The sequence below is a fragment of the Podarcis raffonei genome, chromosome 2, assembly GCF_027172205.1.
Source record: "Podarcis raffonei isolate rPodRaf1 chromosome 2, rPodRaf1.pri, whole genome shotgun sequence".
NCBI classification, from domain to species: domain Eukaryota; kingdom Metazoa; phylum Chordata; class Lepidosauria; order Squamata; family Lacertidae; genus Podarcis; species Podarcis raffonei.
In genome coordinates, this window is record NC_070603.1 from 61,735,043 (window position 1) to 61,762,504 (window position 27,462).

The window sequence follows — 27,462 nt, forward strand, 5'->3', positions numbered from 1 at the left end:
CATAGCCCGCAATAAATAATGCAGTGACCAAGCACCCTAACTCAATCCCAGCAAAATAAGAAGCAAAAGCACAACATGTTCCCCTTTAAAATCCCACTGGAAAATGGATGGCAGATGCCTAATTTTGAGGTATTTGTTGATATGTGCAACGTCTGCTGAGAATAATAATAATAATAATAATAATAATAATAATAATAATACCTTTATTGTCAACCTGCGTACAATGAAATTAACCAAGCCTTACCCCCCCAAACACTCAATCTCATTGCACTCTGTGTGCTTGTCGCACAACACACCAACCCCGAAAGTCAGTTGCACTATATTATTTTCTGTTCAGCAGCCTAACAGCCCACAGATAGAAACTGTTTTTTAGCCTGTTGGTACAACTGATTATACTTCTATATCTCCTGCCCAAGGGTAGAAGATTAAAGAGGTGCTGGCTGGGGTGTGAATCATCCCTGAGAATTTTTCTCGCTCTCCTAAGGCAACCATCCCTTGCAATGTCATCTAGCAGGCTCAGGGGACAGCCCATGATATCATGTGCTGTGTTCACCACCCTCTGTAAAGACTTTCTGTCCATGGCTGTCAAGCCAATGTATCACACTGTGATACAATATGAGAGGACACTTTCTATTGTGGACCGGTAGAAGGAGGTCATCAATTGTTGTTTTACATTGTTCTTTTGCAAGACCCCGAGGAAGTGGGGTCTTTGTTGGGCCTTCCTAACCACCTGAGTTATATTGTTTTTCCAAGTGAGGTCTTCACTAAGGAATTTAAATGAAGAGACTCTCTCCACACAACCCCTTGCTCCAATATACAAAGGGGCTAGTTCCCCTCTCTTCCTCCGAAAGTCCAACACCATCTCCTTTGTCTTGCTAATATTCAGGTGCAAGTCATTCTCTAAGCACCAGGTAGATACTTTTTGAACCTCCCCTCTGTACACTCATTCATCCCCACCTGTAATTAGACCCATTATGATAGTATCATTGGCAAACTTAATAATTACAGTGGATGGATCAGAGGAAATACAGTCATATGTATACAACAAGTACAGGTAAGGAGTCAGCACACATCCCTGTGGGGTGCCAGTGCTGAGCTTCAGGGAGGTAGATGTAACAGGCCCAATCCTCATTGTTTGTGTCCGATCCCTCAGAAAGTCTTTGATCCAGTCACAGATGGTAGAAGGTAGGTCTAGTTCCATCAGCATTTTGATAAGAATGTCCGGAAGGATGGTATTAAAAGCCGAGCTATAATCAATAAACAACATTCTAACATAATTCCCCGGTCTCTCCAGGTGACTCGTTGCAAGGTGAAAGGCTGTAGCTATGGCATCATCTGTCGACCTCTTTCTCCTATAGGCGAACTGATGTTTATCAAAATCCAGTGGAAAACATGTCCTAAGGTGTTGAAGGACCAATCTCTCAAAACATTTCATCACTACAGATGTTAATGCAACAGGTCTGTAGTCCAACGAGGGAAGGGGCCAGTTTCCTCATACCATCACCCAAGGCATTTTTTTCTTTCGTTTCAATGAATATTCTTTGCTGCTCTTTGTATGCATTGTAAGTGAACAAAATTTCCCAGCCATCAGAAATTTATGCTGCATTAAGAAGTTTCCTTTAACGTATTTCATCTCCAATTTACCAGCCTTACGGGTACTTATATTATCAGTCTTAGGAATACTTTGCTTTTAGTTACTGCATTGTGATTACATCCAGCTAGTCACATGCCAAAACCTGCTTCTGAAGAATTATCTGTGCACCAATAGTGCATAAAGCAGCACCTTCTCCTATTTTCTTTCTCACAGACACTAATGGGCATGTTGCCCTTGACGTTAACAAGCAAGGAGCTGAGTATGCACAGGCAGAGGCTAATTTCCCCCCTACTGGGACTGCAGCACGGAATATTAAAATATGCACTCTCTAATTACCAATACAAAACCATGCTTTTCTTCTTATTCCAGCTACAAGGTGCACATCAGGGGCGTTTGAAACCCCAAAAGAACATCAGGTAGGAGATGGTTCCGTGGACTTATTTCAAATGTACACTGTGCACATGAGCACCATGTCCTAAACACCACAGCTTCATGCAACTCTGAAAAACATGTTCCAGGTGCCTCCCTATAAATATAAACAGATGTGTACTGCCTACTGTGTAGTCCCAATTGCTGCACATCCCACTCTTTGAAATGCTCACTCAGAATGGGTAATGCAACCAGGGGCAGATCTACTATGAAACTAATGAATCATAAACTTTAGAGTCCCTAATTCTGGAGGGGCCCCAGAAGCAACTTTATTCCACATTGCTTAGAAAAAATGCTTTTAAACGTCCATCATGCATATATATATATTTCCCTCATTTTCCCTCATTTTCACCCCACCACAGAATCACAGAACAGTTGGAAGGGACCACAAGGCTAATCTATTCCAACCTCCTGCAATGCAGGAATATTTCACCCCATGTGGGGCTCACGCCCATGTCCCTGAGATTAAGAGTCTCATACTCTACCAACAGAGTTATAACTCAAAAGCTACAAGGCATAGGGAATTTTTATTCACACCAGTGACTTTGACATGTCAGTGCAGCTATTTTAATCCAAATACAGTGGTACCTCAGGTTACATACGCTTCAGGTTTCATATGCTTCAGGTTACAGACTCCGCTAACCCAGAAATAGTACCTCGGGTTAAGAACTTTGCTTCAGGGTGAGAACAGAAATCGTGCTCCAGCGGCACAGCGAGGCCCCATTAGCTAAAGTGGTGCTTCAGGTTAAGAACATTTTCAGGTTAAGAACGGACCTCCGGAACGAATTAAGTACTTAACCCGAGGTACCACTATATGAGATGCAGTAGTTAATTTAAAAAATAAAAAAACGGTGGTGATCTGTCATGGAACAAACCCACAGAAGAAGATAACAGTGGTTACCCAGACCTCATTTCTGGTTGCAATGGGGGCCCCATATCAGTTCAAGCTTCAGGGCCCGAAAAATGTAGGTCAGCCACTAAATGCAACTGGAAATAGCAGCAGCAACAATAGTGCTAGTCATACCTTTGTGCTTTCCAAAGGATCTTTATGGACAAATGCTTGAACAAATTCTTCAGGCCCAATGTGACCCAGTCTTTCCTTTTGCAAGAAATAAAGTGAGAAATAAATTGTAATATAGCATGCCTGGAATCACTTATTCACTTTATGGTGCTTGAAGTAGCACCTTTCAGATCTGAAACCAGAATTTAAAAGGAATTTATGAAACCACTGGCTGGCAGACTAGCTCTGCCTGGTTTACTCTCCATCAGGAATTGCTTACAGCAGGGATGGGGAACTTGTGGCCCTCCAGCTATTGCTTGATTAACACTCATCATCACTCAAACAATAGCCATGCTAGCTGGGGTTACTGGGACTTGCAGTCCTACAACATCTAGCAAGTCCACTGACTCCTCATCCTTGACAGAGAAACAATTACATCATGGTTAGAGTCTATACTGCATAAGCAGGAAAGACATTCCAGCTGAAATAGATTAGGCTACTGGAGTTCTGTGATTAGATTCTCCCTTGGTTTTTCCTTCCTCTTGAGCTCTTTCGTTGATCATAACCATACCTGCACCGAAGTGGCTATGAGGTGCTGTGGGGCAGTGGGAACCCAGCTGCACAGCATCTAAGCCCATCACACACATATGCCCTGTGGAGCTAATAGTAGCTTTGTGTAATTAGGAGTGTAATTTACATCAAGGAAAGTGCTAGTGGGAAATGGACAAGGGGAAAAAGTCTTAAAAACAATCCAAGAGCATAAGTTCCATGTAAGGCTGCTAAAATACCGTATTTTTTTGCTCTATAAGACTCACTTTTTCCCTCCTAAAAAGTAAGGGGAAATGTGTGTGCGTCTTATGGAGCGAATGCAGGCTGCGCAGCTATCCCAGAAGCCAGAACAGCAAGAGGGATCGCTGCTTTCACTGCACAGCGATCCCTCTTGCTGTTCTGGCTTCTGAGATTCAGAATATTTTTTTTCTTGTTTTACTCCTCCAAAAACTAGGTGCGTCTTGTGGTCTGGTGCGTCTTATAGAGCGAAAAATACGGTAAATGCCATGGGCGTTCCTAATCATGAATCTCCCACATCATGTCTACGTTATCCTAAGTCCATGAGTTATAGAAGTAGATATGAATTTGTTGGTAGAAAAACAACACATCAAACCTATGATGACTTGGCAACTCAATGAAACCTTGTGAAATCCTCAAAATAAGAAACAAGAATGGACTAGTGGATAAGAACAAGGGGTGATGATGTTACAGCAGTGGTTCTGACTGGGAACCTGCTACGCACTGATGAAAAGGTTGATTAAAAACTTGAATGCTTCAGGACCAAACTAATCAAGATGACAGGTCTGATTTTGTGTGTGTGCAAACAACATATATGGGATGGATGATTTGGATTGGGACCATGTCACTTGGGAAGAATATTTAATCCTTTCTCCCTGAACTCTTTTCCTGATTAAAATACAGCTCACCCAGTCTGTTACTTGCCCCATTTGGGAAAATGTAACATGCAATTACCAGTTTGGAGTACCTGGAGGGGATATTTTAATCAGAATGTAGAAGGAAGGGTCAAGACCCTCTCCCAGATCCAAATAGACCATCCTATCTCAACTTTTTGCAAATATTTAAGGATAAACACTTTCAGAAAGGTTATTCAGAGAAACTTTGTGTTCTTCATTCATCAAGACCAATACTAATCAATATCATATTGCAGCATGTGGCAAGAAAAAGATGGCTGCATCTGAAACTAGCATTAACCTGAACAGTACATATTTGGTCTACTGTAGGTGCACTAGCTTCTTAACTATATAACTTAGCTTTTGTTATTAGTAGTAAGATATCTTATTCCCTCCCAGTGGGCAATTGCTTGGACTGAAGGACTCACATGATGCCCTATACTTGTGGTCCTACATTCAGAAACTTACCGCAACACATTTGAGTTCCTGCCATAGGGAAGGGGATTTGATCATATTTTAACCCTCTCGAAAGTCTCAATAGGGATTTTCTAGAAAATGTCGTCTTACCTAAATTAAAGATAAAGCAAAACGTCTTGCCTTCCACTTACCAGTTCCACATGTGTCAGCTGCTGGGCCAAGGTGTAGGGATCACTGCAGACACTCATCATTTCTCGTTGAATGGATGGGGGCTTACTTTTAAAAGCAACCACCTTGTCTGAGACAGCTGCGTTGATCTTGACTATCCCTTCCTGCCCATGGTTAAGAGCTGCGAGCTTCTGATTCAGGGTCTGCAGAAGCTGATTCATCTTTTTCCAGTAGGCCTGAAGTGAGGAAAAGGAAAAGAACAGGGGGGGGGGGGGAGGAAAAGAAAAACATTACAAACCATGAGCTGGAAAAAATAAAATAGGTATGATTGAATGTTCCTATTTGGGAAATATCCATAAACCATTCGTGGCTTAGAATCTTATTTTCAACCAAACTATTCCAGTCAGCTTAATTATAGGTCCACCCTAAGCTCCATCCTATGGATCTCTACCACAAGACTGGCATCCAGTCAAAAACATGTGAGCAACTGTGCTCCGTGCTAGTTCAGCCTACTGACCACAATGCCAGTTTAACATGTGTGGAATACAGAAGGGGGGAGGGGGGAGGAAACAGCACCAATTACCTTTCACCTTCCCATTTTAGTTTTGTGCTGTGAGGCTTCAAAAAGCAGAACATTCTGCCCAAGCTGACCATTTTTGTCCTTAATCTGTACCACATAGAATTGTGAAAGACTGTGCTAATTTAAAACGGATAGTACATTTCAAGGCCCAAATCAAGGTGCTCATATCAGTGTTTAAATCTGCAAACAACTAGAGGCCCAAATATTTGAAAGACTCTCTCTCTCTCTCTCTCTTTTTACAAACTCTCTTGGATGTTAAGATCAGCAAAGGCGGCTCTCTTGGTAATACCACCTCCTTCAGTAGTTTATTTGGAGGGGTAGCCACCTGGGAGAGGGCATTTTCTGTGGCAACCCCCTAAGTTATGGAACTCCTCATAGAGGTGCATTGGGCTTTTTAATTATATAGCTTTCAGCAAATACTGAAGACATACCTCTTTACCCTGGCGTCAAGAGATTTGTGTTTTCGGGGCTCACCCTTTCCCTGTGTTCATAATCTGCTTTAAGTGTTACTAATCTTGTCCTGGGACTTATTGGTGAAGGGTGGGTAATAAAATTAATAATTAAGAATAAGAATAGATAATAGTATCATCATGTCCCCGAATTGTAAGCTTGGGGAGCAGGGTCTGTCCGTCTTTCTCCCCACCCCCCTTTGTGTGTATGTGAGAGAGGAGGGGTAGAGAGACTGCCCTGGGAGTCTTGGGGCTGAAGAGTGGGGTAGCAATTATTTAAATAATAAAAATAGTATAATGACTCAACAGCAAGCATTAAATGCATCTTTTTATTTATGACTGTGTATGTATATTTGCAATTATTAAGTTCAGGAATAATTTTTGTTTTATTTTCTAGTTCTAATCAACACTACCTCACCAGCAACAGACTTCTTCTTTTGTTTGGAAAAGGAGATTCCTGGAATTGTGCTGTGCCACACCTTCCACAACAGTCATTTTGTGTGCTGCCAAACCACCATGGCAGCCATTTTGTGACTGGTGCCCACAGCATCAGAAATTTTTCAGAATTTCAAATGTGCCCGTGGACTCAGAAGGGTTGCTGTCATATGCAGTTACCAATCTCTCAAAGGGAACTGCCCTGGTTTAAACTGGGGTGTGAATCAGGGCCAGTGAGACATGTCGTCTGGGCACAGTGCCAGACAGGGAGGCCTGAATGCCTGCATTTAGCCCCCTGGAACTGAGGTTCCCTATCCTTGTTATAAAAAGAATTATTCTCTTGAGGAAGAATGTGTTTATTTAATAAAAGCCTGGCTAAGATATATATGAGCGTTTACAATCCTCTGCATTGCCCATAAATCCTGAAGGGCATTTAACAAGGTTTGACAGTTTGAGAGGAAACTGCTTATGAGCAAACTCTCTTCTCAATCTCTGCCTCAGACAGCTATGATTTGAGCCTACTGCTAATCTGGACATAAAGCGCTGCAAAGAAGGGAAGTTTGCAGTGAGGAAGTTGACAGCTGGATCAACACAGCAAGCGAGGCAGGTCAGAGACACACCACAAAGTCCATGGATTATGTCATCCAGTCACATATCACTCAGGGCAACTGGAAGGATACTGGCGCACACATCAATCAGCTATGCGTTGCTGATGTTCTGGGTGACTAAAAAAGAGTGGCACGGACAACACATCACTGCTTTCGGAAAAGGCAACTGAGCTGGCAGCTGTCAGACCTCAGTAGCTTGTCCACGTGGAAATACAGCGAAGAAGTCTTGCCCCTGTTTCATGGCCTTCTGGAATATAGTATAAAACTGTCCTTTTAAAGAAGGCGTTTGGTCCATAGAGGATTGCTTTATTGTATTGGTTTTTAAAGTCTCTGTATTTGAAGTAATTTTTTTTTACTGCTGCTTATTGTTGGTTTCCTATTGCTGCTTTTAGTGCTTTAATCATTTTGTAATGTAAGTTTTAAATTCTTTATTGAGGATTTGATCCTGCTGTCAGCAAAGGGAAACATCTATGTAACATCTACCATAAGCAAGCAGGAACAAAAGTATAATCCTGAAGGTGTACAATGACTCTTTGCACAAAAATAAATCTTAATTTTTTTTTAATTCCAATAGCCTTGTCAAATAAGGTGCAATAGGTGGCTACTAGAGAGGGGGAGAGGCTCTTGTGTGCCTAGTGCCCCTCTGCAGAGAGACTCACTAGGCAACTACAGTCTTTTTATTTTCCAAATATTTTAAATTAACCATTTAGTGCTTTTGAATGCTGTTTTATATTATTTGCTAGTGGCAGTTTTATCACTTCTATTTTTATTGTGTTTATTTAGTTTGGCATTTATTATTATTATTATTCAGAATTAATTATTTGTTTGCTTGTCTTTAGGTTTTTACTCATGCATTGTAAATTTATGGTTCATATCCCAGAGGATACTAATTTATTGGGTGACATACATTAGTTGTAAACACAAACAACTGTCCTGAGAACTGTGGCTAAGAAAATATTTAACAAACACAATGTATTCCTGAATATCTTTTTTCTAATAGAAATAAGCTCTTTTTTAAAACTCTTAACATGCCAATGACTGTGCAGTTTAATTTGGAACTTTGTAAAAATTTCTGCTGCTAGGTATCTATATGAAAAATCCTGTTTCTCTTTAAATATCCAGTTTGGGAACCAAAGAGTACTTTTGTTTAATATTCAAGAAAAACATTTCATTCTCAAGCAGAAACACATTTAAGGAAGATGGCAAGCCCCAGCAGGTGGCTTAGAAATTCAGATTTTAATTAAGCTTTCTCTTTCAAAATGCAAATTGTAACTCTTGGCAAAAGAAACTGCTTCTCAGTATGCATACCTTTCTAAGCACTGCAAGAAACCTCCAGAAACCAGGCTGGATAAAGAGCAGGAAAATATTGCTGCAAGGAATCATCCCAATCTTATTTCAGTAACAGATAAAATGTGTTCCATAATCCTAGGATTCTTTTGCACTTTTGATTTGATCTGCCCTTTTCCCTTCAAACAAGTACAGACCCCATCATGGAACAGTTTCTCTTTCATGTTTTCCTTTCAAAAGATAGCTGCATAAATACGACCTTGTGACTTATTCCTTTAATTAATTGCTAGTTTTGCTCAGGGAGACTGGCATTAAGGTTTTTTTCCCAGCTCTCCACCCACCACAGCCAACTAATATAGATTTGTTTATGAAGTATTCTGGCACAGTCCAGGCTGCTCCTCCAATTGAAAGCAATGGGAGCAGACCCTGAATGTCAACAGGCTCAAAGTCAGTGTCTCCATTTCCCATATAGGGCTGATATGTTTTCAGCAGCATGGATATTTTGTTCACTTTGAACTCTCATAATTGTCTTTGCATCCTTTCTTCATTCAGATTGCCAGATAAAAACTGCTTAACAATTGGCAGCTATGGCCATCTGGACAAAAGAGGGGGGGGGGGTTTAGAAAACACCCAGGAGGAAGCTATTTATCTAAGAAGCCCAGCCTCATAGATACAAGCACACTCTAGCTATGTGAACTGTCTGGAGATCAACCAAAAGGCCAATGAGACCTTTGCTGCAGCAACCTGCATCCATTGATTCTGTAGATGGGGGTGGCCAATGTGATATTTTGCAGATGTTGATGGACTCCATCGCCCATCATGCTGGTTGGGGCTAATGGGTCTTCAGTTTCACAGCATCTGGATGACCACTGCTGAAGACAATTCCTACTGCTGCCTTTAACTACCAATACCCAGCCAGCCCATGGCCTCATATTAGATATGCAGTGAGGAGCCTTGAGCTCATAAGTTGTGTCTTCTCCCCCCACCCCAGTGCTTCAATTTTATCCTGGTGCTCAGGCAAACCTTAGGTTGCCATTTCACCTAAACCATCAGACCACAGTTTGCTCTTACCTTGCAAAGGAAGTTTAATGTTTTGCAAGGTTTGATGTTACACCAAGGTCAAGCTTGTTTAGTTGGTTAGTTACTCAACAAGCCAACTTCAAATCACCAGCAAAAAGAGAGCTGCCTCTTTTAGGCAGCTCCACCCTGTGGAAGCAACAGCAGTACCACAAAGAGGAGCAGGAGCCAATGTAGAGCAGGGGATAGGACCCTGGCTGTAAGTTGGGTTCAAGTCCCATCTCTGCTATGGACTGTGTGGGTTTAGGAAAGGCATTCTCTTTCAGCCTTAGCTCCCCATTTGTAAAACGGAAATAAAGGTTACTTACCTTGCAGAGTTGTTGTAAGAGAAAATCCAATAAAAAGATTAATCTCAATGCATCCCCCATGTGTCCCCTAAATCTGCTCTAGGGGTTCTCCCAACACTCAAACCAATTTGGGGAGGGTGCAGAGGGCAGTGGCGGAGAAACCCTCTCTGGCACCCAGGGCGGGACAGCGAGAGGCAGGGCGAACCGCCCACTGCCACTCGCGTGCACAGTCCATACAGGCGTCTGTACGGGCTGCCACACAAGCAGCAACCCGTACAGACTGCGCATGTGCGGCATCCCATACAGAGTGCACATGCGCAGCAGCCCATATGGTCGCTATGCGAAAGGCAGCCCACACAGACACCGCACGAGCGGCACCCCTACTGACTGTGTGTGCCCTCGGCCACTCTACAGATGGGGGGAGGCAGGGACCATCTTGTCAACCCCCCGAGTGGCACCCAGGGCGATCTGCCGCCTCTGCCCCCCACTTCGTACGCCCCTGGCAGAGGGCAAGTGAGGAGAGAAGAAGGAGAAGTTAAGTTGCACAACTGGAAATCCTTTCCTTAGGTGAAGCACTTGGTTGGATAATGCCCCATAGAAATTATTCATATCTTATTAAGTCTTTCTTTTATAATACCAAACGTCGCCATTTCCCTTTTCTATGGTGGTTTCACAAGCTGCCAGTCAAAGTTCAATGAACATTGAACTGGGTATGTTGAAGATTTTGAGCATGACTAAAGTAGCTCTTTGGTTGCTGGCTATGACCTTAGTCATTAAGAGCCCAATCTGAAAACAACTCCCCAATGTCTAATTTGTTATTTATATTGTGCATAACTTAAAGCTCCTCCTTTGAAAGCTACGCAACTCAATATTCACTGTTTGTTAGCTGGCTAATTAGGAGGAATCTAAAATGATAGCTGGTTAATTAGGAGGAATCTAAAATGATTCAGGGACGCGGGTGGCGCTGTGGGTAAAAGCCTCAGCGCCTAGGGCTTGCTGATCGAAAGGTCGGCGGTTTGAATCCCCGTGGCGGGGTGCGCTCCCGCTGCTCGGTCCCAGCGCCTGCCAACCTAGCAGTTCGAAAGCACCCCCGGGTGCAAGTAGATAAATAGGGACCGCTTACTGGCGGGAAGGTAAACGGTGTTTCCGTGTGCTGCGCTAGCTTGCCAGATGCAGCTTTGTCACGCTGGCCACGTGACCCGGAAGTGTCTCCGGACAGCGCTGGCCCCCGGCCTCTTGAGTGAGATGGGCGCACAACCCCAGAGTCTGTCAAGACTGGCCCGTACGGGCAGGGGTACCTTTACCTTTACCTTTAAAATGATTCAAGCCTCCACTGACAGCTTCATGGTTCCTTTAACTGTTTATATCCTAAAAAGTTAATAGGCCACAAAATGAGCTAATGTTTGGGACCATTGGTTTTGCAATCTTTCATGTAAAACACCAGGATATTAGTCAATCTGAATTAGGTACTTTCTTTCTGTTTGCTTGTTCCAATATCTCCCATTCTGCAATATCTCACACTGCCTTGTTAGTTAGCTCAGCAATTAGGTCTGGTTTTGCTAAGCAGAATGTCAGAGGATAAAGAAGGGTAAAAGGAAGAAGAAAAAAGGACAATGTGTGAAGATACAAAATAAAACCCAAAAAGAGAATTGCCTAGTGTAATTCTAATAATGTCTACTCAAATATAAATTGGATGGCATTCAATTGGATTTATGACTATGTAAGTTAGGATTGCACCCTTAGCCATGTTTAGACTAGAACAGTCTTTGTTGATCTTGGTGCTCTTCATATTCTCATCAGCCCCAGTTAGTTCAGTAGCCCAAAACACCTGGAAGACACTGTGTTGCTGAAAGCTGAAATAGATCCACTACCTTATGTTAGGGATGCCACTTAAGTTCCTTATATTTCAGTAAGATATGGATCCAACCCACATTCTATAAACTTTTTTAAACGTAAATTTCTATTTCCATTTTTAAAAATTAGTCAACAAATAAATTGAGTCACCTGGGTGAACTTTTTAGTTGACGATGCAACTAGCTTTTTACATCTTAGCTCAGAAATAATTAAACAATATTATGCATTTGTTTCTATTGATAATCACATTTTCAGAAAATGTCATTTAAAATTTGACTAGGAATTTCCCCCCACAGTCTCTTCCATAGTGAAAGTAATTTTTAATAACAAACAGCTGACTGAACAATTATTGATTATGCAACTTCTCAGTATATCTCTAAATTGCTGCCATCCTCACCTCATCACATGGAGCTATCCTGTGGATAATGTCTTTTAAGCAGCCAATCATCTTTTCGTCCTGAAAATCATATGGAAATGTTTCTGTCCATTCCGTCAATAACTGCAGTATTTTGGGCCCAAATTTTCTGATTCGTGCCTGAAATTAGAAATAAAAAAAGATGGATGCAAATTTAAGAACTCTCAGCAAAAAGATCTGGTGGCTTTAACCTAATGCTGATTCCGAAGTGGTGGTACTTGCAGAACACCAACATGCCTATAGAGTGATTTAAATTAGTTTCATAGATGGCCTTGGATTAGGGATGGAAGTCTATTTCTAGTCTGCAGCATTTTTGCATGTGTTCACTTCTAAGCCTTTTCTGCCCTATGGCTTTAAAACACTTATTCTATCTCAAAATATGCATTTCTAAATAATTGGGGGTTTTTAAAAACTTTTTTACTTTTTCCAGCCAAGCACAGAAATAAAATGTTCTGTTTTGTACTTTAGTCTGGTGTGTGTGTGTGTGTTGGTTGACACTGGAATTTGCAATGATAGAATTCCACAAGTATCCCTACTTTGGATATCCTCAATATTTGGCTATCCACTTCTCTGCTTTGTACAGCTATAACCTATTCTTAAATGTTTCTTTTTGAACCTAACAAGTATTTGCCAAAGGAAACCGCTTTGGCTTTTCCTGCTCTCTGCCTCTAAGATCTTGGGGTCAGAGCTTCTACACTGTGCATTATAGCACGATATGCCAGATGATCCTAAATGTTTTAGGAGCAATCTAAGAAGCTTATTTTCAAACACCACACGTATTCATTACATCAGTGGAAACCTTGAATGAGAGGAGAGAACTTCCTTGTTTTAGCCTCTGGACGGAAGGCACCCTCTAATCAAATAAAATTATATTGTGTGCCTTGAAGCTTCCTGCTTTTTCAACCAAACTCATCAAAGTGCCCATTTTAGCATGTGACCAAAACAGGTCTCAAGGCAAATGCAACATTCTTACTATCAGTGAACGTAATATAGGTGGCCTATGAAATTTCATGAGTGTTGTTGTGCGTGGTAGAGCAGGGAGGCTGGCAGGGGATCCTTCATCCCCTTCCCCTGTGACTTTTCCTCTGCCTCTATATCATTACACCATTGTCCATTTAGGACCATTATTACCCATGGCTGAAGACAGATATGTGGTTTAGGGAAGAGAAGCACTGAGAAAGCATTTCATGCTGCCTCCCCTCCCAAGGTTAGGCCCTGTGTTAAAGAGACACCTGGCTGCTTGTCCATTCTCTCTCTAAATATGGAAGCTCAGGGTTTGTTGAAGAGCTAGAGTTCCAGGACGAGGAATGCTACAGGGATGAGGAAGTCCTGATTCTGTTGAACCACAGCTCTCATCTTCCCTCACCACTGGCCTTGCTGGTTGGCATTGATGGAAGCTGGAGTCCAGCACCATCTGTAGGGTCACAGATTCCCAGTCCCTGAGCTATTACATACTAGTAAAAAGTCTTCCTAATGAAGGCTTCTGAAAATAGCAAAATATCTGACTGAGGCTGTGAAGCAGGTCTGTGACTGTACAGTGGAACCTCGGGTTGCAAATGTGATCCGTGCGGGAGGCACGTTTACAACCCGCAGCGTTTGCAACCCGCAGCACCACGTCTGCACACGTGCTGGTCGCTATTTGGCGCTTCTACGCATACGCAAAGCCCGATTTAGCGCTTCTGCGCATGCGCGAGTGCCAAAACCCGGATGTAAACCGTTCCGGTACTTTTGGGTTCGGCGCGGTGCACAACCCGAAAACACATAACCTGAAGTGTCTGTAACCCAAGGTACCACTGTATAGTAAGACTGACTGAGGCTGCAATCCAAATCCTGCTTACTTGGGAGTAAGCACCACTGAATTCAGTAGGACTTACTTCTGAGTAAACATAGTTAGGACTGCATTGTGAAACTTCCTCTTCTAGATAAACAGCCAGGAAATAAAGATTTACCTTGAGAATCTTCTTGTTGGGTCACATGAGATAAGTCAGCAGTCTGAATATTTCTGGGTGAATTAGTATCTTCCTGAGGCTAAACATGGGCTATTTTTATAAGCTTTAAAGGCCAAGTTCACACCACAAACTATCACTCTTAACACCAGGTTTTTTTTAATTTTCAGTGACAGAATAGCCAGATGGGGGATGTATTATAATCTTTTCCCTGCCACCAGACTCAGCTTTGAAGAAGCAAAAGCACAATACAGTTCTGCTATTCATGCACTGCTGACATTCTAACAAAAGTTTTGACAGTTGAGGATGGGAACTATTCTGGGAACTAAACTTACCCAGTTTCCAAGTTGTGTTTGTAGAAGCATTTTCAAAAATGGCACTTGCAGAAAGGCATGATGCAAAGAGAAATAATTTGGGATGTCCATGCTGTGACCTACATAATGCAATGGGGGGAGTATTGCTTTTCATATATTGATGAAAGAGCCATGAGTGTCAGTACAAAATTGGTGCCAGGGGAAGGCGGCGAAAAATATGTGCCAGTACTATATACAGGTGAGAACTGTCACAAGCAAAACCCTGAGAAGGAAGTGTAGACATTGCTGAAAACCCTGAGAAGGAAGTGTAGACATTGCTGAAAACCATAGTGTTGTGGGAATGTTAAGGAAGTTAGGAGAGGAAATATTGTTTTGATATTAACCCTCCTCACTCACACTAGTGAGTAAACAGCAGAACACATTCCCCTTGCAACTTATTGGAAACAAGATGATTCGTTAGAATCCTTAAATTAAGCAATCCATTCTGGCTTGTCTAGTTTGGATTGTTCCCAGTAGGTTTCCCCTTTACTTCCCTTTTAAAATAATAGTAACACAACACAGTCTTTTTTAAAAGTAAGAATAACGTTTTACTCACATTCAGTTCACAGCAGTAATTTGAAGACCGGCTTTATCTAGTGGTTAGAGTGAAAAGAAGTCTGAGCTACATCTCAGACTTTCTGTTTATGGACTCCATCCTATGTGAAGGTTGAGCCATGCGCTGGCTAAAAGCCAGGAGTGTGAGAGTCCAAGGGTAAGAGAGTAAGAGTCCAAGAGAGAGATGGTTGCATGGTCAGCTAGGGTCAACACCCATCTACCTGGTCACACATAGGGGGAGGAAGCTCCAGAGCAGGTATGACAAAGTCCTCCCTGTCTGGAGCCACATTCGCATGTGTGTCTATTCTAGGCAACAGGAAAATGTTGTACTTGACAGCTCTAGTAATAATACATCCCACAAGTGTGTCCTACAATTCTAAGGTTCAACAAGTTGAGCAAGCAAGACCATTGTATTTATGAAGAGACTTTACTACAAATAAAAACATTACTTTCTGCATTCTGTTAGGGAATCATTACCTAACAACAGCACAATTCTGTTTTTGTTGTTGATGTGTAGCTAGATATATAGCAGTGCTTCCAAGTACAAATATATTACTGTTTTGTCATGCAGGCATTCATTGCAATTGCAATTCTGCTATGGGGAGTTGCCAGTGACAGGTAAGCCTGGAAAGATTGCAAACTATGCCTAGGGCTAAGGGACGATGCATTAGGCAAAACTGAGATATATAGCGTTGCAGTGACACCTGCTCTTGACAGTGCACAGCTTAAATGATTCGTCCTGGAACCCTGAAGGCTTCAGTGAAACCTTCAAGAAAGGAAAGGGAAACCACCTGGGAAGACTTGAGACAGGCTGCAAGAGGAAGATAGAAGGGGATTTGAAGTGTTTGCTACACCCAGTGCCTGCAGCTTTGCTCAGAGGCACTGATGTTATGTTAGAATGCAACCATGCTAGGCACTCAGCATCAAGAAAAAACCCCATGGGAGTGAATGCACACAGGCGGCAAGGAATTAAAAGATTCAAAAGAGAGTAAAGCCAGGGGATTTCTTTAGTTTGCTCTAGCACTGGCAGCTCTTTGCAAAGGCAGTCCCACCCGCCTGCCATTGGTAGTACTAACCTTATCCAGCACTGGGTCATCCAGCTGCTGCTGCTCGATGCACTTGTGACAAACCCGGGACAGAAGTTCATGAGGCTCAATGAAGAGTCTTGAGCTCAGGAGGAATGTAAAGATATAGGCCTTCTGGAAAAGGGAAAGAGGCAAACTTATCTGCAAATAAATATGAGCGATGATTTCTCAAAGGGAACCCACAGCAAGACTTTGCAAGGAGGAGAGATTACATATTTTGAAAAGAAGACAGAGCCTTGCTCGTGTACAAGATAAACAGCTGTAATATAATGATTGCTGTCCTTGGGGAATGTATCATAGGAGTTGGAGCCCTGCTGGATCAGGCCAAGTGCCTGCCTAGTTCAGCATCTTTTTTCTTACTCTGGAACCCCTGCAAGTGGAACATGACACCCTCTGGATCTCCAGAAATGGGTATTCCCAAGACAGCATACAGCTACCACGACTGGTAGCCACTAAAACTTTATCGTCATTGAATTGTCTGATCCCCCTGTAAAGTCATCTACCTGCTGGAAAGAAATTCCACAGATTAACTATGTGAATGGAGAAAAACTACTTCCTTTTGTTTGTTCTGAATCTATCACCATTCATTTGATTGGATAACCCACAGGTTTTATTACAATGAGAGATGGGGTAAAATACATCCGTTTGCTATCATGCAAACTTTTACAAATGTCTATTATGATCCAGCCGTACTTACAGCCTAGTGATGGGTGACTGTCAGTTTTGGTTTCTCTCAGTTTCTCATTTTCCCCAACAGTAAATTTCCCATATTTCCACATCTCAGTTTGCTATTTATAAAAAAGCTATCATGAAAATCCATCAACATTTTAGTGCCATTTTTAAAAATAATGTTTACGATTACAACAACAGATGTATGTATAGTACCGCATGTGTATAGGATTGCATTTTCCAATCTTGTCTTGTGTCCATCATCTTAGATAGATAGAATCAGAGTTGGAAGGCACCCTGAGGATCATCTAGCCCAACTCCCTGCAATTTATGTATAAGATCACAACCCAAATGTATGTATTTTAGATTCTAAGAACAAGATGAGACCTGCTGGATCAGACCAAAGGCCCACTTAGTCCAGCATGCTGTTCTCACAGTAGCCAATCAGATGCCTATGGGAAGCCTGAAAGACAGCACTCATCCCACCTGTGATTCCCAGCAACTGGTATTCAGAGGCTTACCGCCTCCAACCGTGGATGTAGCATATAGCCCAGGGGTCAGCAACCTTTTTCAGCCATGGGCCAGTCCACCGTCCCTCAGACTATGTGGCGGGCTTGGAAAAAAATATGAACAAATTCCTATGCTCCACAAATAACCCAGAGATGCATTTTAAATAAAAGGACACATTCTACTCATGTAAAAACACGCTGATTCCTGGACGGTCCCCAGGCCGGATTGAGAAGGAGATTGGGCCGCATCTGGCCCCCAGGCCTTAGGTTGCCTACCCCTGATATAGCCATTGATCATTTTCCTAATGATATCCAGCAGGCTGAAAGTAGAATGCTGGAAATCTTACACACTTACTTGGGATTACATTATATTGAACGCAATATGATTTAATTTCAAGTAATTAGTAGATCAAAACTGTTAACCACATTTTTTGAGACACATGGTTGAGGATAAAAAACCAATATTGTTGCAGCTAATTAAACAGCACCTATGCAAAATGCATAAGGTATTGTATAGTCCTGCAGTGTTACATGAAGAAAAAACCAACAACGTTAAGATTAAACATCTGCTTCACAACCAAAAAACAAACAAACAAACAGGCAAAGAAATTAGATAATTTTGTTATACTTTTAGTTCCCAATTTTTTCATGCTTCATTCACAGGAAAAAATTAATCTATGAATATATGAAACTGTGAATATAATATGGATATGTATCATGTTCATGTGTGTGTTGCTAAAAATGTCAGAATTTGCTGAATTTTGCAATTATTGGCTTTGAAGCATTAGCCTTAGTAGAGCATTCATCTCCAGCAGAGTGGAGTTTTTTTAAAAATAGCCACTCTTTTCATGGGGTAAAGCTGCAATCTTGAGTGCTCATTTCCTTTCATGTAAATGACCATTGTTTTCAATCAAAAGCAGTTAGGCTATAGACTCTCACTAATGAAGTACTTTTAGCTCTAGATGTAACAACAAAAGCCAAGTTAACAGTGGCTGCAATTGAGCCCTAAGTTATACATGTTTAGAAGTAATTGAACTAAATGGAACTTAAGATCTTTTAACTATGAGTGCAACTGAAAGCAGCATTTAGCAAACTAGAATTAGCAATAATAAGAACTTGCCCCCTGATCCAGCTGGTTAGGCTATTCTTAGTATATGATATTTGTTTAACATCCCTTCCTCCCCTTGACTTTGCCCCAGTGATTTGGATGAAGTCTAGGAAGAATAATGCAAACTTCAGGTTAAATCAAAGGGTTACACAGAACCATTTATCTTGCAGTGTATCCTACATTTCATCAAACATTTACAATTCTTGTCATGATACAAATTTCCTTTCCACTTGGGCAACCATGCTACTTCAGTGTGAAAGAGCTCTACAAGAATCACATAATCATAAATATTTATTCCCTATCATTCCACTGAATACAGCAATACCCAAGGTGTGTTACAACTCACATAGTATAGCACACTATTGATAAAACTTGCAGTGATCCAGTAAAACAGTATGGGAGATCACATTCAGTATACTCAAGCCCTTAAGCTCATTCAAACAAAATAGCATTTTAATGCCCCATAAACCAAGCAGACCTCCTACTATGTTGAAAGACCTCAACCAAACCTCCGACAACAGTGGGATTCAGATAAATCTCCCACAATGACTGAAACGTGAATGAAGACTCATATGGGAGATGTTGTTCCATTGGTACCTTAGTCCTAAATCATTTAGGACTTTTAAAGTGGTAGCTAGCACTTGAACTGGGATTTGAAATGGATGAATCCCATCAGTGGAAGCCCTGCACAAAGACCACCACTTGTGCAATGGGGCTTTCTTCTCTCTCCTCTCCCCCCCCAAAAAAAAATTGGCTCTAGGGGTTGTTGAGAGAACTTCCAGAACAGTAAGTGAAAAGGGAGGGGGGAACATTCTGTCTGGCTAGCTGAAATGCATGCCCTGACAGTATGATGGACATAGCAATAATTCCTCCCAATGATCCAGTTCATGAAAGCGATGTGGCAGCTTACATTAACATAGGACTTACCTCAGGGTAGTAGTCAGCTGTAGGTATAAGATGCTGGATTAAAGCATCAAGAGATGCTGAGGTGAGGTTTCCATCTTGAAAGATCAGTCCTCCTTCATCACCTTCTTTGGGTGGATGTAGATGATGAGGGCTGAAGCCACAAGGAGTAAACATGCTGGTAGAGCTCAGTGTTTGGGGCATCCCTGTAACAGAAGGCAGAGCAAGATCTTAATGTCAGCGGAGAAGTTCAACTAGAGCAGTGGCCATAAACTGAAATGTTACCCAACAGTGAATAAGTAAAAGGAAAGATTTAGGTTTGCAAAATCTCTCAGGTGTTTGGAAGAAGAGCTGCCTTTCCCCCCAAAATTCCAGTAAGAATTTTGCTGCTTGCTAGGACTCCTGTTCCAACATTACCATCTGACAGGGAAGTGCCTTCCTTGGCCCAGCCTCCCCTCCCCATTTTTCCTTATCTGCCTCTTCATCTTCCTCCAGAGCCTGCAGACCCTGAAGATGCTGAGTGACACATGACACTCTGATGGCCATTTTCAGAACAATTAATTAATTGTGCACTGCCTGAAGACTCTCCCCTCATTTTTTGCCCTTAATCTAGGTCAGGGATAGGGAAACTGTGGCCTTTCAGATGTTGGATTCCAAGCCCCATCATCCCTTACAGTTGACCACGCTGACTGAGGCTCGTGGAAGCTGGAGCCCAATAGCAGTTGGAGAGTCACAGGTTCCCTGCCTGTAGCTTAGATGAAAGCCTGTAAGAGCCCTGTCAGGCAGCTGTATATATTCCTATTAATAAACCTGTCAAGTTTCTAACACCTGAATTCAGTAGTTAACATTCTGCAGACAGCACATCTTGATAACTCAAACAACTCAATGTCTATGCCTGCTTAAACTAAAACATTAAGGAATCAACTCTTATTTGAGGGGAAAGAAATTAAGAGTGTGTGCCCTAGCATTGTGCCTAGGTTCACATTCCACAGGGTGGATATGTATTACTGTTCTCTCTCTCATTCTTAGTTTTCATTCTGCCAGAAATAACTTGCCTCACACAGTGCTTTCTGCTGAGGGTAAACAAGGCAAAGATAATAAGGTGCCAAGTGATGATGATAATGATAAATTACACAGGGGCTTTCTATGGATTGCGAAGGTAGCAGCAATCTGGCTGTGGCAGCAGGATATAAGTGTGACAATGCTTTTAAAATGTGCCAGAGATGTCTCCCTGGGCCTCCCATGGGTGGGAGAAGAGAGGATAAATCCTTGCAAAAGCAGATGGTTTCAGCAATGGCAGGGCAGTTATAGCACTTACTTAGCCTCTTAAATGGCAAGGAAGTCTTCTTCTGCCAAAGCTATTTGGGATCCATCCCTGGCCCTGTTCCTACGCCAGCTACGCCATCAGTAGCAGCCTGCCTGCCTTGCTGAGGCCCACAAAATTGCTCTGGGCAGTATCTCTTGATGTACCCAGTCCACTGAAGTTCACTCTGTGGTCATGAGGCATATCACACTTTGTTTGGGGCCATCTACTGGACCCCTTCATCGTGCAAACATTAGTCATTGTTCAAAGGGAATAGAAAACATCAAGCAGATATATATCTATAGAAGAGGTCTATTCTGGTTCCTCTCTATTCTCATGTTGAATTATACAGGAATAAGGAATGGGGCTGCACCAATCAGCGATGGCCCTGCTATTAACTGCACATCTCCTGACTTCTATGCACCCAGTGTGAATGGCTATGGCAAATAGTTATGTGCATAAAGCCTTTGCTGGGACCTCTAACTCTGAATGACCAGGATTGCAGATACTAGGGAAACCTTAATGCATACAACTCTATGTGCAAAGGTCCCCTTGATCCAGATGTTCACACTGTATTTGCAGACATCTGATGTGGGGCTACTCTATGCAGTCCTACTGTTTGTTCCTATAGCGTGCAGCACAACAGCAAAGAACATCCAAATAGTGCATACAACAACAAAAAATCCTGAAAAATGGCTTGGAGAAAGCATTTGGCTTAAAAAGTGCAGAAGAAATTCTTTTCTTTTCTTTTCGACCTTGCTTTTATGCACTCCTTACCACTTTATTCATGCTTCTTCTTCTTTGGCGATCACTCATAGCCGAGTAAGATTGTCTTCCATAAACACGGTTTTAACAATGATTCTGTAAGTGATTGCGGAGGCCAATTCTGGATCCACACGTCCTTCCACAGTAGAGACATTCGTTTCAGGGCGGGAATTGATCACGGTGTGGATTTGCCAAGCGTGCCTTCCTCTTAGCACATTTCTCCCTTGCATCCTGAGTTTGAGTGCCTTCAAAGTCTATGACACCTTTGGTAAAGGCTGTTCTCCAATTGGAGTGCTCGCAGGCAAGTGTTTCCCAATTGTTGGTGCTTATACTACATTTTAAAAGATTTGACTTGAGACAGTCTTTAAACCTCTTTTGTTGACCACCAGCGTTACGCTTTCCATTTTTAAATTTGGCATAGAGCAGTTGCTTTGGAAGATGATAATCAGACATCTGCACAACAGTTGATGTTGAAGAATCATTGCTTCGACACTGGTGATCTTTGCTTCTTCCAGTAGACTGGTATTAGTTTGCCTGTCTTCCTAAGTGATGTGTAGAAATTTTCAGAGACTCCATTGATGGAATCTTTTGAGGAGTTGGAGACACCAGAAATATCTTAAGAATAATAAGGAAGGCCACAGCTCACTCGTAGAGCATCTGCTCTGCATGTAGAAAGCCCTAGTTCAGTTTCCTAAAATTTCTGGGTAGGTATGGGAGAAAACACTGTGTGAAATCCCAGAGAGCCACTGGCAGTCAATGTCGCCAACACTACATTAGATGGACCAATGGTCTGGTGCAGAATAAGGCAGCTTCCTATGTTCCTAATAAATTAATACATGGAGCAGCCATTCTGAGGCATATTATTAGCATTTAAGACAATGCACTGTCCCTGCTGTTCCTCTAGATTTGGACCACTGCCAGGGTATAGTCTGAAGGCACATAAGACCACCACCTTGTTAAAGACAAGTAGGTCGCAGTCTGCTCAGTACCTGGATGGGAGACTTCCTGGAAACCACGTGTGTGTTGACTTGGATCCCATGTTGGATGGAAGAAGGGTGTAATATGAATAATGCTTTGCTAGTTTTAACTATGAACAAAAGGTGGTGGTGGAAAAGAGATGTTACTTCACTTGGATTTGAATGACAAGGTTGTCAGTGCACTGAACCCTATTCAGGCTTCATTGATAGAATTTTCATTATCTCTTCCTTCAATGAGAAAGTCCCTGCAGTTTGGTCTGACTCACTCCTACATTTGTTTCTAGAAAATCTGTAATAATATTGTCAGTGTTGGATCTCCAACTACTGAAAGAAAGGGGGGGAGGGCCTTCTCTTGATTAAAAACCAAACAAGACAACAAGAAGGCTTGATTATGAAAGGACAGCATGCTCATTAACAGTAATTGAATTTGTGTTACTCTAGCAAGGAAAGAAGCCATAAAAGTATCTTGTTCTAAAGGGGGGTATGCAGTGTATTGATAGTAATCTTCCCAGCCTCAAATGATTGCTGTTCATCCTACATTATATTAAATGCAGTGTACATACTGTATTAAATCTGGAAAGATGGCCAAATCCCACTTATTGCCAGCATATTGCCACCATATTGCCACCATATTACTGTTTTGTTTCTATGGCAATAATCTCTATAAAAGTATGTAGCTGTATAGAATGAGGAATGAATTTCACAGATGTAGAACTACTACAGCCACGGGTGTGTGTGTTTTTGTTGTTGTTGTTGTTTTTGGTATTTGCTTGCTTTTTAAAAAAAAGGTTGCAAAACTGTATCAGTTACATGTCTCACACTTTCTTTTGTTATATATTTTATTGGTTTTCAAATATAAAAACAAATTTGTACATTCCATACATCTTAATTACATCTTACTTCTCTTTTTTGACTTCCCTCAATTTATCTGAAATTCCTTCACTTTATTACTTGTCTCACACTTTCTCCAATGCATTCTGTGTCATAATTTATGCCCCACAGATCCCCTCTTTCGACCCCAGATTTATTAGCTAACAGAAATTAAGCAAAAGACTTCCCAGATATTGTTTAATAAATGCACATTATACTACTTCAAATGTCTTTTGAAAGCTAAGCGGAAGCAACATGCTCCTGAAGTCACTCCTGACTGAGGTAATATATAATTATCCCATTTTAACTCCATACCAGCCCTATGCCACATAGATTTTAGCAACAGTTATTTTTCCAAAGCTTTTAAAGATGAGCAGGGATTTGATAGCGTGTATTTCTACTCCAGATTCAATGCTCATCCTGATAATGCTCAAAACACACGTGTAAATATAGTTGTTGAAAGGCTGGCATGGCATGTTAGCCACAGAAGAATTGCTTTTCATTCAGTGGATGTGAACATTTTGCTTTGAGGGATGTGTATTTCTCTAATAATGAGATACAATACTGTTAGACTTTATCCTACTGAAATAAACAGACAAAAACAGGAGTTGCCTGGAAGGACAGATTATACTGCATACATTAGAAAAGCAAAATCCTGTTTTTTCCTCATTGTGCAGGACTAGGATTTAGTTTTTTCTTTCTTTATTTCTTTTATGCATAACAATAGGGGAAAGAGATCAGCAGCCACATATCTTCTTCTCTTATTTTTCTCAGTTCTTCCTTTTTTCCATATTCATTTCATTTGTTATCTTCATTTACATGACAACATAGCTCTGCTGTCTTCAATAGCTTATGGCTATTATAAATATAATTCATTTGACTTGAGCTCTGCTATGGGATTGTTTTGTTATACTTTGCATATATCAACTGGGGATAGCCAATGCGACACCTTCCAGATGTTGTACTCCAACTCCCATCAGTCCCAGTTAGCATGTCTGATGGTTTGGAATGATGGCAGCTGAGGTATAACATCTGGACAATACCAAGTTTGCTACCCCCAATCTAAACGAATAACTGAAAAAATATAGGGATTATATCAATATATTGTTTTGGGGCACATGCTCTTCCCCAGAAAGAACCCAAGACTCAGCTGCCAATGAAATATCAGTACAATAAACCCACTGAGTTAAACAAGTCAGGTAGGCAGCTCCACATCCAACGGCTGCTGGGTGAAGAAGAACACTGGCACTGATTCCAAGGACCAGGATGTTGGGGAGATTATGTCAGAATTGGCCTCATGGCACAGAGAAAGACAATCTAGGCTGGAAGCAAAGTGCAGGTGTGTTTGCAGGGCGGAGGAGAGTGACATTCTCAGTGAAGAAGAACTTAGAAATATATAGAGACAGTTTTGGACTATCCATACTTATAACTTGGCAGAGAGCCATTTTTTGGATAGTGTTACAAGTCGGCTCTGTGCAGCGTGTGTCAACAAGAAGTATGGATTCACAGGAGCCTCTTTCTGCTTAAACAGAAAAAGGTGCTTCAGCCCCAGAAGAGCAGGATTCTTTTAAAAGCAATAGAAAATCAGTCACCCAAGAGGCTTTTGTTAGATATCGTCCTACTTTAACCATAGTCCCTGTGCCATCATCATAAGTCAGCATTCATCTGTGAGAACCATTCAGGGCTGCTTTTTTCCTCTCTAACAGCCAACTTTTCCTGAATCTACAGTTGTTATGGGCATTCAAGCAGGGAGCCTGGCATAGGCGGAGACTTGTTGGAATGATTGTGAACAGCCTCAGGGTGGGCACAGCTCTGTTTACTCTGCTTGCAGGACCTGAGGTCCCGCTTTGCAAACCATGAAGTTAAGAGGCCCATCCCCTCCTACTTTGTTCTACGGCAGCATGGAAATCACTGCAAATAAGACTGTAATAATCAGAGGTCTTTCTCCAGGTCTCCCCACTTAATGAGGAGATGTGGATAGTTGTGCCCCCATTCTGGAATGCTGTCCCTATGAAGGTTCATCTGGTGTCTACAAAAGCATATTTTCAGCACCAAGGGAAGATATATCTGTGTCCCCAGGCCTTTTAATAATGATTGCAATAACTAGACCAATTCTGCTTCACCTTTAGTACTGCTTGTTATTGTTTTTATTAATCTTGTACAGCTTTGTGATGGTTTTATGGTGATTTTTGAATTTATTGAATTGTACCCAACATTAGTTCTCGCTTCAGTAGCCAAACTGAAACCAACAGAGCTAAGTTAGTCATGTCCATTCATTTCAATGGGTCTATTCTGAGTAGAACTAGCTTTCTAAAGTATTTGGATTTTATGAACCATTCAGAGGATCTGGTAAGTTGGATGGTGCTTTGAATGTAATAAATAAATAAATAAATAAATGCAATTTGATATTTGAGAGAAGAACTTGGGCATCTTGGAGCTGATGCTTGTTTCAGGATAGTAAACTAACATTTACGATAAGTTCACCCAGAAAAGCCAATTATCACTGAAAATACTTAGGAGGAAGCCTTAATTTTGGGATCCAAAAAGCTTAAGAATGCAGCACTTGCCAAGATGGCTTACAAACACTTTGCAATGCATTGCCCAGTTGATGGTGAGATCCATCAGCAGGAGGTTCAACATACTAAACTATGTGAGTAACTCTCACAATGCAATCCTATGCATATCTACCCAGCAGGGCCTTGCAGAGCCAGGCAGAGGTCCGGCCAGGTAGATAATGTGCCCCCCTTTTTTTACCCTGGGGATAACTGAAGTCTTATAAATAAGTAAGTATATAAATAATTTTCACAAAAGTTATGCTGACAAATAATTTTATTTCAAGGCTTGAACCGTATCTGCATATCTGAGTATTTGCCTTTGCGCCTCCGCATTCGCCCCAGTGCATCCCCTGTGATTGTGAATATGCTGACAGAGGCCCCCTTTGGAATCGGAGGCCCAGGCCAAGTGGCCCATATCCCCCCCCCCCCCGTCTGGGCCTGCCCAGCAGCAAGGCCCACTGAATTCAATGGGACTTACTGCTGTGTGCGTGTGGGATTGCAGCCTCATTATCCTTCCATGGTTCAAGACCATTAGGCAGTGGAACCATCTTCCTGTTTACGGCCATAAAAGCAGAGCGTAAGATAGTCAAAAGATTGGTTAAATGGATGTCTGTTTTAGTATTTCCTTCAGTGAATTGTGATTCACTATTTGCTGCCGATGCACAGTCTTTTTTTGCTTTCATCCCAATAAAACAAGTTTTATTACTGTAAACCCTCAGTGAATTATTGCTAAAAGCAAAACAGCTGCTTCTGCTTACTTATATAGCTACTGTGTCATCAGTGTCTCATGCATCAATTTGCAGAGCAGTTTAGGACAGCATGACTATGAAGCCTGTTCTACTATTTTTTAACAAGTTGCCTATTTAAGATATCTGATGCAGACAGTCATTAGTTGTTGTCAAATTATCAGCAGTGCAAACACTGATGAAAAGCCAGCTGTGTTGGTATGAAAATAATCTATGTCCTGAACAAGAAGAATTAGTCTGGCATCACTGTTGGCTCAGTCAGGTAAGTGGGGAGTGAGAAGACTGCTGCAAACCTCCCTGTTCTACTAATGAGAAATAAGAATAATAAATGGCCGTATTTCACATATTAAGGAATATAAATGTATCCTAGGGTATTTTGTGAAGGTACACAAAACTGCCATCTTGTTGAAGCTAAGGTGTGCTTGGATAGAAGACAACTTGTGATGGAAGAAAGGCAGGATATAAATGAAAGAAAACAAATCAGTAACATTTATAGATCTCTTAGCATATGTTCACGTGCCTCACTCGTTAGATGCCTCTGCCTGATTTTCAGGAATTATCCCATCATACAACACCCCCTGTTGTGTCCCAGGCCTTTCATGAAGTCCCCCAAACACTCAGGCAAGGATTTTCAGGGACTACAAAAGGCTGTGGTGTGGAACAAGGATGCTAAACGGTTCCATTGTGCAAGAGGCCTTCTGCATACATAACTCTGGATATACGGTATCCCAAAAGGTTTTTTACAAATTGTGATTTATCTCTTACTTTCTTGTTACTCAAAAAAACCCATAAACTTTTGCAAGTGTTTTGTGAAAGCAGAATAACTAGGCTGCAACCCTATACTCACATTATCTGGTGTTAAGTCCCACTGAACTCAGTGGCGCTTACCTCTGAGTAGACACATAAGGGATTGTATCATAAGCCAGGGCAAAGTCACCATCAGAGCTGTTATAAATTGCCTTCCAGTAGGTTTAGAAAATTATTAGGTACATAATACTGAAGCCGATGGCAGTTGTTGCTTTCTTTTCACATTTTCAACAGGCCATAAAACATTCAAT

General features: G+C 41.6%; 1 protein-coding gene across 2 annotated transcripts in view; it reads right to left on the reverse strand.

Moving 5' to 3' along the window:
• The window catches only part of RASGEF1C (RasGEF domain family member 1C), an 82,032-nt gene that overhangs the window by 17,952 nt on the left and 36,618 nt on the right, over window positions 1-27,462 (reverse strand). For both annotated transcript variants that reach the window (XM_053376937.1, XM_053376936.1), the window contains exons 2-6: window positions 19,213-19,394; window positions 15,991-16,113; window positions 12,043-12,180; window positions 5,092-5,304; window positions 3,048-3,122 (exon numbers count right to left, since the gene is read on the reverse strand). In XM_053376937.1, coding sequence (XP_053232912.1) covers window positions 3,048-3,122; window positions 5,092-5,304; window positions 12,043-12,180; window positions 15,991-16,113; window positions 19,213-19,392 — 729 coding nt within the window. In that variant the 5' untranslated portion in view covers window positions 19,393-19,394. The remainder of the gene's footprint in view (window positions 1-3,047; window positions 3,123-5,091; window positions 5,305-12,042; window positions 12,181-15,990; window positions 16,114-19,212; window positions 19,395-27,462) is intronic.